This window comes from Sceloporus undulatus, chromosome 1 (genome assembly GCF_019175285.1).
Source record: "Sceloporus undulatus isolate JIND9_A2432 ecotype Alabama chromosome 1, SceUnd_v1.1, whole genome shotgun sequence".
Taxonomy (NCBI): Eukaryota; Metazoa; Chordata; class Lepidosauria; order Squamata; family Phrynosomatidae; genus Sceloporus; species Sceloporus undulatus.
Window position 1 is genome coordinate 144,027,920 of NC_056522.1, and position 10,425 is coordinate 144,038,344.

The following is a 10,425-nucleotide window of genomic DNA, read 5'->3' on the forward strand; positions in this document are numbered from 1 at the left end:
TGCTGCTCCAAAATAAAGAGGAGGAGGAGGAGGATGCGTCCAGAAAAACGGAGGACATTGCCTCGACTGAAAGCAAACAACAAACAAACAAAAACAAAACCCCTCCAAACCAAACGAGTGAGGCTTTTTTAAAGCTGATTCCAAGCGAGGCTCCAGACGGAGGAGGAGGGCATTGTGGAAACCCTCTCCTGTGAGCTGAAGGCTTGCAAATGGAGGACCAGCACCCCACCCGCCTCTAGTCACCCTGGGACTCTCCCTCCAAGGCAGAGGAGGAGGAGGAGGAGGAAAAGCCAAGGGGGACCTGCTGCAGCGCGCCAGCCACAGAAGAAGAGGCTAGGGCGCGCGCGCGCCTGGCAAGGCTGGCTGGCTGGAGCCCTGAGCGCGCGCTCCTGCTGCCAGCCCCAGTCTGAGCCCACCAGAAGGGGGTGTGTCAGCAGCCATGTGGGGGAAGCAGAGAGAGAAAGACTGAGAGAGGGATGGATGGGTGGGTTGGAGGGAAGGCGTGGCCAAGGGGCGGAGTTGCAGCCTCCCCATTGGCTGGCCCTGGGAGTGATGTCACCCCTCCGAGCCCCTGATAACTACTTGGCCCGGGAGCCCGCAACTTTTGCAGAAGGGGGAGTGAGCGACGTCTCTGCGGGTCCAGCCGGCGGCTGCTGGGGCTGGGGCTGCGAGGGGAGGGGAAAGAGCCGGAGCGAGCCCTGGTCGTGTCGGGGGGAAGGGGCCACCAGCAGCCAAGACCCCCGAGGCGCTTGCACCTGCCCAGCTTGGGAGCAAGGAGGAGCCCAGCTGGAACAGCCAAGCCAGAGCTCGAGCAAGCGCCCGTCCCACCCCGCCCCCCGCCGCCGCCGCCGCCCCCATCATGGTCCAGCAAGCGGAGAGCCCCGAGGCGGAGAGCAACCTTCCCCGGGAGGCGATGGACACGGAGGAAGGGGAGTTTATGGCCTGCAGCCCGGTGGCGCTGGACGAGAGCGACCCGGACTGGTGCAAGACGGCCTCGGGCCACATCAAGCGGCCCATGAACGCCTTCATGGTGTGGTCCAAGATCGAGCGGCGCAAGATCATGGAGCAGTCGCCGGACATGCACAACGCGGAGATCTCCAAGCGCCTGGGCAAGCGCTGGAAGATGCTCAAGGACAGCGAGAAGATCCCCTTCATCCGCGAGGCCGAGCGGCTGCGGCTCAAACACATGGCCGACTACCCGGACTACAAGTACCGGCCCAGGAAAAAGCCCAAAATAGACCCTTCGGCCAAGCCCAGTGCCAACCACAGCCCCGAGAAGAACCCCCCGCCCGGCAATGGCAGCAGCAGCAGCAACAAGAGCTCCAAAGGCTCCTCCAAGAAATGTAGCAAAGGGAAATCCTCCTCCTCCTCCTCCTCTCCTTCCAAGGCCGGGACGAAGCTGGCCCCTCACCCGGGGGACTTGGCGGGAGAGGACTACCCCCAATTCGGGGCTCTGAAAGTGGGCAGCAAGACCATCAAGTGCGTCTTCATGGAGGAGGAGGACGAGGAGGAGGAGGACGAGGAGGACGACCTCCAGCTGAGGATCAAGCAAGAGGAGGAGGAGGAGGAGGACGACGAGGACCACCATCACCACCACCACCAACAGCAGCAGCAGCAGCAGCAGCTGAGGCGGTACAACGTGGCCAAAGTCCCCGCCAGCCCCACCTTGAGCTCCTCGGCGGAGTCCACCGAAGGGGCCAGCCTCTATGAGGAGGTCAGAGGAGGAGGTAGTAGTAGTAGTACCCCTCACGGTGGAGGTGCCGCCAACGCCAGCAGACTCTACTACGGCTTGAAGGGCATGCCCAAGAGTGCCAGCCACCAGCAGCAGCAGCAAGCAAGCAGCCTGTCCCCGGCTTCCTCCAGGTCCATCTCCACCTCTTCCTCCTCCTCCTCTTCCTCCTCCTCTGGCGAAGAGGCGGATGACCTGATGTTTGATTTGAGCTTGAATTTCTCTCAGCACCACCCTCAGTCGGCTTCGGAGCTGGGGGTGAGCTCGGCTTCGGGGAACCTCTCCCTCTCCCTGGTGGATAAGGATTTGGATTCCTTCAGCGAAGGCAGCCTGGGCTCCCACTTCGAGTTCCCCGACTATTGCACCCCGGAGTTGAGCGAGATGATCGCCGGCGACTGGCTGGAGGCCAACTTTTCCGACTTGGTTTTCACTTATTGAGAAGAAGAAAGGGAGAGGAGGAGGAGGAGGAGGAGGGAAGGATGGAGGGATGGATGGATGGATGTGGGTGGGAAGGGAGGGGAGGCAGCGATGGAGAACCGAGAAAGAAGAGAACCGAGAGAGAGAGAGAGAAAGATCAGATGAACGGTGGGGGGGGGAGAGAAAATAAAAAGGAGGAAAAAAATAACCCGGTAAAAGGAAAGGTGATGCTCTGATCCGCTTAAACGTGGTGGAGTTTTGAAGTGAGGATCAAAAAAAGAGAGCAAGAAATGTCTTTGAGGGCTTTATTTTTCCCTCTCCCCCTTTTCTTTTGAACGTCTTGAAGTTAGTTCCAAACCAAGTCCGGAGTTGTGATTTTATTTCACGGTTATTATGATCGTTGTTGTCGTTGTTACTATTATTTCCCCCCCTCACCTTCTGATTGGGTGAGTTGTTTTGTTTTTTATTATTATTATTATTATTTTTTATTTTTTCCCTTTTAAAATTGGAGATCACAACTAGCAAAAAGAAAGCAAAGCAAGCAAGGAGGAAAAACAACAACAACAACAAAGGCAAAAATGGGAGGACTGGGGGTTTTCCAACGATCCAAGAAGGCGCTTTTTTTTTCGGTCTTGGGATTGAAGTCTGGAAGAGGATGGTCTGCAGAAAACAAGAAGAAGAAGGAAAAAGGAAAAGGAAGGCTTTTTTGGCAGCACAACTGTTAACTCAAGGGGGTTTGTGGATTTTTTCTCTCTCTTTTTAATTTTTGGTTTGTTCCTTTCTCCTTCGCAAAGGTTTTAAAAAGGACCGTTCTTTTAAGACAAAATTATATTTTCCTCATATATATATATATATATATATATATATGGGAGCATTGCAACTGTTTTTGTTTGGAGGGAGAAAAAACTGATGTCTTCTATGCATCCGATTCTTAAAGCTGCAGGGAGCTTGAACATAACATAAAATAAAAATAAAAAATGCAGACTGTACAAAAACGCTTACAACACACACACACAAAAAAGGAGCAAAAAACAAAAACTGAACTGACCAGATCCAGAGTTTACTTTTCAGATCAAATGGTTTATGGTTTTACAAATGTGATTTCTACTTGCCAACTGTTTTTTCTTTTTTCCTTTTGTAACTCGTTCCCTTATACCTCCTTGATCGAATACCAGACAGCCTAGACCTCAGTACACAAAGGTATTGAAACAATTTTTGATACATGACAGACCTCAGTCTTTTTTAAAAATTAATATATTTTCAGGCGTATTTTTGTACAGTGAAAGGGAACATTCTTGCTGTGTTTTTTCAGTGAGACTTTTCAGGCACTTCTTCCCTTTTTTAAGTTTTAATTTTTTTTTAATTATTGTTTTGTTTTTTTCCCTCTGTTTTTAGCATGCAAGTTATTATATATGGGTACGTTTTAATGTCCTGGTTTTAAAAGGATTTAAAAAGAAAAAGAAAAATAAGAATCCTTGCATCTAAAGGCCTTGTGGTTTAAAAAGAAGAGGAAAAAAAGAAAGAAACATAACACTTCTTCTTCTTCTTCTTCTTCTTTTTGTTTTTTGTACAGTTCTATAGTTCAGATTTGTTCAATATTTGTAGGTAAAGATTTATTGAAAATGGTGATTATAGACCTCAGAGCTGTTATCTTAGTTTAAAAGATTGTATATGTACTGTACTATAGTAGGAATTTTATGTATCTCATACGCTGTGATAATGTGGATGGAGGGGCCCAGATGGAAGGTATCAAACTGGATTCGCAACTCTTTTTTTCTTTTTTAAACACACACACACAACACACACACAAATGAAATAGAGGGAAAAAGAAAGGCACATAGTCATAGTTTTTAAAACAAAGGAAAAAAAGTTTCTCATTTTGTGCAATATAACGCTCAAAAAGTAGGCTGTCTGCACATTTGGTAGCCAAGGATGGCCAACAAGAATAACACCGCCAACAAAAAAACCCCAGACTTCTGCACTAACATCATTGCCTTTTTTTAATGGAAAAAAAAATGCCCAAAAGTCTGTATCTAAATAAATAATATTAAAAATAAATCAGCTGGAACTGATAGAAAATGTATTAGTGTCTGTAGAAAAGTCACCCATGATGGAGGAACCTTTGCTGAGGCTGAATGGAGGGAGAAAGTGGGAGATTTGAGGGGAGAATGGACTTTCAAGGGCTGAACCTCTTCTTCTTCATTTTTTAAAGACCTGTTTTCTTGTTCTCTTTCTCTCTCTCTCCCACCTTTTCCCAACCCCTTCTCCCTGGTTTTTCTGTCCCCTGAGAGGCTGGGTGGGTGTGAAAAAAAGACAAGAGGGAAAATGGCGGGGTGTGAAAGGGTGGGGAGCTCCTTCCATAGCTGAGCCATGGAGGGTCAAGCCTTCTTCCTAAGAAGCTGGTGGCTCTGAGGGACCAATGAGCCAGGGATGCTGGGATGCTTTTGGTTAATGGCTACGAAGGAGAGGAGGATGGAAAGGTCACAGCAGCCTTTAACTGGGGGGTTGTGTTTGGGTGTGGGTGTGTGTGTTTGTGGAGGGGGGGTCTCTTCGTGTTTCTCTGTGCTGTTAGGATGCTGGGGTGGGTCACCTTCGGTGTGTTTGGTGGGTGTGTGCTTCTTGTGCTCTTTTCAGGCTTTCCAGGGCTAGCTTGCTTGTTTGCTCCCCTCCTCCCCATTCATTCTTTTACACAAGTCTTTTATAGAGGGAATATGTGTGTGTGTGTATGTATGGGGAAACCATATACAGTATATATATAGTCAAGCTGCCAAGACTATATATCCCCCCATAAATGATTTGTAAGGGGAAGGGAAAGAAAGAATGGGGAAACCATATATATATATGCATGCACACACATTGTTTCCCCATGCATTCCCTTGTTGCAATTTTTTTATGATTTTTATATATCTATATATATATCTATAGATAGATAGATAGATAGATAGATAGATAGATAGATAGATAGATAGGGTTTCTCTGGATTTGTTGTTATAGGGAGAATATATATATATATATATATATATATATATATATATTCCTGTAAAAGGCTTGTAAGAGGAAGGGAAAGAATGGGGGAACCATATATATAATTGTCAATGTTGTATATATCCCCCCCCCCCCCAAAGACTTGTAAGGGGAAGAGAATGAATGTGGAAACCAAATATATGTGGCTTTCCCTCATTTATTCCTTTCCCCTTTCAAGTCTTTTATAAGAGAGGGTGTGTGTGTGTGTATGCTTTTTTCTGGATTTGTTGTTATAGGAATATATATATATATATATATATATCCCTTATAAAAGACTTGTAAGGGGAAGGGAATGAATGGGGAAACTAACCATATATATATGGTTTTCCTGGATTTGTTGTTGTTGTTGCGTGCTTCACGTGTTTCTGACTTAGGGCGACCCCAAAGGCGAGGAAAACCTATCCTGGGGTTTTCTTGGCCAGATTTGTTCAGACTGAGGTTGGCTGGCCTCAAGATTTCTTTGGGGGGGGGGGGGGGGCGGTAGGGTTTTGTCATGGCCATTCCTTGAGGAGGCTGAGAGAGTGTGACTTGCCCAAGGCCACCCAGTTGGGTGACCATGGCCGAGCAGGGAATAGGAGCCTGGTCTCCAGAGTCATGGTCCAACACTGCAACCTTCTCCCCTGCCTTGTTTCCCTGGGCTCTCCTCAGATTGGGGCTGCATCCACATTAGAGAAATAACCTGGTTTGGCACTGCTTTAGTTGCCCAGGCTCAAGGCTATGGAATTCTGGGAGGTGGAGTTTGTTGTGGGCCCAGAGCAGAGCTGCACACTCCACAACAAACTCCAACTCCTAGAATTCCATAGCCTTGAGCCTGGGCAACTAAAGCAGTGCCAAACCAGGTTATTTCTCCAGTGTGGATGCAGCCTCAGTTGCTAAATCTTGGCTCACTACAGTGTGAGGCCCCATGGCATTAGCAGGAGAAGGTTATTATTGCAAACCATCTGAGCCAGGGAGAAACTGGGATGGGAGAATTTTATAGATGTATCTTTTCATCCACCATTTAGGTACCAATTCAAATCTGCTGGGGTTTGGTTCCAGGAGCCCAGTTGATACCAAAATCCGTGGATGCTCAAATCCCATTAGATACAACGGCAAAATAAAACGGTGTCCCTTATTTTAAATGGCAAAAGCAAGGCTTGCTTTTTTGAAATTACAGTGGACCCTTGTTAGACGCTGGGGTTTGGTTCCAAGATCCCTTGTGTATAACAAAATCTGTGTATGCTCAAGTCCCATTAAATATAATGACGTAGCAAAATGGTGTCCCTTATAAAAAAAAATGGAAAATCAAGGTTTGATATTTGAAATTTACATTTTTTTTGAACATTTTCAACCGTGTCTGCTTGAATCCGTGTATAAAAAATCCGTGTATAAGAAGGGCCGACTGTATATATGTGTGTGTATGTTGCTTTTTGGAATATATATGTGTGTGTTTTCAAACCGTGGATTTGAAAAAAATGATGTGGCTACAGATGTCCAAGTGTATAGTTAAAGCAAGGGTGATGTGATTCCATGGTGGTTCGGTGGCTGAGGGCCCCCCAAAGAACAGTGTCCTCCTTTTCCAGGGCATGTCCTCCATTTCAAGCCATCTGCTCAGGAGGAATTCCCAAATGCCCTCCATTTCGAGCATGATTAAGAAGCATGGATTTATATTTATAGGAGTGCTTTTTTATTTTGTAATTTTTTTCTGTAATCTCTTCCATTATTATTATTTTTTGGAAGGTCCTACATTCTGAAGTGCCTTGTCCTCTTCCTTTGGGGTGAGGACACCTGGCCACCCTTCAGAAAGAGAGAGAGAGATAAGAGAGATAAAGGTCCTCCTCAAGGAGGACAAGGCACTACAAAGTGTAGAGCACTCAAGACAAACTGGAAGAGATTACAAAATATTTCAAACAAAGCCTTCAAAACACTTAATAGAAATATAAATTCATGCTTCATGGTGTTGCTCCAAATGGGAGAAGATTGTGGGATTCCTCCTCTGGACAGAAGGTTGAAATGGGAAGGGGTGAAGGGTCCCTTATTTCTTCAGCAGCACTGTACTGACAACACTGTTCAGCAGCAGCCTCTTTCTTGTGTGCTCCCATTGCTCTGCTCTTTCTCCTCCTTTAGAACAGCCTGGCGCGCGCACTGAAGGGGGTGTGTGCGTCTGTGCGCGTGCAGGGATGCATGCAAGAGGAGAGAGGATGCTAGTCTTGTTTGGAGACAGGGACTGGGAGCATCCATGTGCCTTCCCTTCTGGCTCCGCCTGTCTGTAAAGGGAAGGAGGTCCATTTTCCCCCATCCATCCTCTGGAAGGGTTCTGCTGCCTTCCCACCCTCTTCTTTTCCATCCATCTGCCTCCCATTTTTCTGTGGGGTATGGCTTAATGTTGAGGGTTATCAGTGGCCGCTTGGTTGTGTGGGGTGTGTGGCTTCCAGTGAACACCTCTCCTCCCCTTCCCTTCCCCTCCAATTCCTTCCTCCAGGAGCCTTTCAGTGCGGTGTGCTTTAGGGTAGGGGGACCAGAGCTCCTCACCACCACCAAGGAGAGCAAGGGACTGCAAAATGTGAAGTTGAAGGCTTTCATGGCTGGAATCCATAGATTTTTGTGGGTTTTTCGAGCTATGTGGCCATGCTCTAGAAGAGTTTATTCCTGATGTTTCACCAGCAGCTGTGGCTGGCATCTCTTAAGATGCTAGCCAAAGATGCTGGTGAAATGTCAGGAATAAATGGCCACATAGCCTGAAAAACCCATAAAAACTATGAACTGCAGAATGTAGGGCCTTCAAGGGGGGGAAAAAGGAGGACACAGCCAAATCAAAGCTCAAAGCACTCAAATAGAAATGTAAATTCTTGCTTCTTAGTCTTGCTCGGAATGGAGGACATTTTGGAATTCCTCCTGGATAGAAGCTTGAAATGGAGGACATGTCTCGTCTCTCCGGGTTTAGAGTTGCAGGGTATCAGTGGTAATTTGGTTGTATAGTGTGGTGCATCCAGTGAGGTACCACCCACCCCTCCATGCACCTTTTTGTTTTTAAAATGTAGTTTTACTATACTGTAGACTAATGCTCAAGGCGGTCAGTTCCTCTCTCTCTAGAGTAGCAGCAGTTGTTTGTTTTCCCTACAGTGGCTCTGCTTTGGGCCTGGCCAAGGCACTCTGTAGTTGCAGAAGGTGCTCTGGAGAGGGGGGGGGGCTTGCATCTTCTTTGCCTTAATCCACCACTGCTTCATCAGCGCCAGAGCAGCAGGGAGCCGCTTTGCCAATGAGACACGCTCCAGTTCCCTTTTCTTTACTGAGACCTGGGCCCATAAAGGGGCTACAGGCAAGCAGGGCTGGGGCCAGGGCAGCTGGGCTTCTGATGCATACTTTTTTAAAAAAATAAAAATGTGATTTTTTAAAAAATAAAATGTGACCAAATTTCAGTCTTACACTTTGGGGTAGGGAACTGATGAAGGTAGTAAGTTAATTTTTAGGCACAGTCCTGGAGGGCCATCCATTTGTTTCAGCTCAGTTGGAAATTGGGTGTAGAGTTGTCAGTCTAGTAAATAAACTATCTTTTGTCAATCCTAACCCTGATTCCTCTAGAATTCAAAGACATAGCCATGTTAGTCTGGGAAAGCAGAATGCAAAGGGATCTTGTAGTACCTTTGGGACTAACTGCAAGAAAGAAGCTGGTAGCATGATCTTTCGTAAGCTTGAGCTTACTTCCTTAGATGCATGAGGTGGATTCTGGAAGATTTGGGACTAAATTCCATGGATTTTTTTTAAATGAGCAAGTTCAGAAAAGTTCAGAGAAGGATTTGCTAGAGTAACTATTATTATACTTGCTTGACAGTCAGATCTAATCAAGTGGACTTCTGTGTCAACATGGTTTGGATTGGGTTGCTTGTTGTCTAGAATGGCAGCTCACATTGGAATTCAAAGCTGCAGGTTGGCTGGATGTGAAGAGTCCTGCATACATATATGCATGACAGAAGTAAAACATTTAACATCTCAATTGCTGGATCACATTATAATCTTTGGCACTCGAGTGGTGAGAGATCACTTTTTAGACTGGTTGATGAAAACTGATAGTAAAAAGCATAAAACTGATACCTTCAAATTCATTGTAGAGTTAAAAAAAACAACAACAGTGTGATTTAAAGCTTTTATGGATTAAAAGATTATGGCGTATTTCAAAACTTTTGGTTTGTGTCTTGCATTATGTTAAGCCTTTATATTGAGCCTCAATGAGAAACTGTGATTTAAAGACAAAACCTAGTATAATCCATAGTCAGCTTTGGCCATAGAGTGTTTTCAATAAAAGAAAGATTCTGGAATTATCAGTTTTGGTCTCTTAAATGATTAGTGTGTTACTGATTTATAATTATTTTGGTGTTTCCAAATTTTAAAAAAGCAGTTAATGGGCGGAAATAAGAGCAAAAGAGGAATAAATTCAAGTTTCCTCTACAATTTATAATGCAAATCTGGTCCCATGAGAACACTCTTTCTAAAACATTGGACTTGTGTCTGAAATGTCATTCAGAAGCAAAATATCTACAAGTTTCTGTGGGGCTTAGTCTAATCCAGTTTTTCCCATCATGGTGCCCGTTAAATGTTTTAGACTATGTGAGTTCCACCATCCTCAGCAAATATGCTGGCTGTTGTAGTCAACATATCTGCAAGGTGATGGGTGGGGAAAAGGTGCCCTGATAAATGTATGAAAGGTTGGAGCATCTGGAGCTGAATACCATCAAGTTCATGAACATATTGAAATTCCAGTTGAGCCCAAATCAAGCCAAAATGTTTTCATTCTCCAAGCTAAAAACATGGTCTCCCAGCACCTCTGTCATATATTCAGCCTGGTTTATTAAAATGATTTGGCGGTGGAATTGAATGTGTATATGTGCTAAGGTTTTTCATTAGTTATATGCATTTGCCATAGGGTGGCCTGGACTGAAAACAGGAACTGTGCTTAAAATTTCCTTCTTTTTCCCCCCATTCTGTGTGAATGTTGAACTCTCTGTGTTTAATTCCACTAGATAAGGAAATGCTTAGGTTGAACCATGTTCCCACTTTTGGTGGCATGGGACAGGTATTCAGGACTCATCTTTTAGAAAAGAGGGCGTGCAATTAGTCTTTATGCTCGTTTGTTTGGGGGAAGAAACTACAAAAAACTATGTAAAATCTGAGAAGGTGCAATACACAAGGAAGGAGAATGAGTTTCATCTGGAAAGTTATTTAAAGTTATTCATTTGATGCACATATTTTACTGCCTTTTGCAAGAAAAGATAATAATT

General features: G+C 45.4%; 1 protein-coding gene across 1 annotated transcript; it reads left to right on the forward strand.

Annotated features, from left to right (window-relative positions):
• The first annotated feature begins 643 nt into the window (after window positions 1–643).
• SOX11 (SRY-box transcription factor 11) lies at window positions 644–2,202 on the forward strand. Its single transcript, XM_042437717.1, has one exon. The coding sequence runs from the start codon at window positions 860–862 to the stop codon at window positions 2,165–2,167; it is 1,308 nt and encodes a 435-aa protein (XP_042293651.1). The 5' UTR covers window positions 644–859; the 3' UTR covers window positions 2,168–2,202.
• The last annotated feature ends 8,223 nt before the right edge of the window (window positions 2,203–10,425 follow it).

Coding starts and splice junctions, on each gene's coding strand:
- SOX11 (XM_042437717.1), top strand. CDS start 860: ATGGTCCAGCAAGCGGAGAGCCCCGAGGCGGAGAGCAACCTTCCCCGG.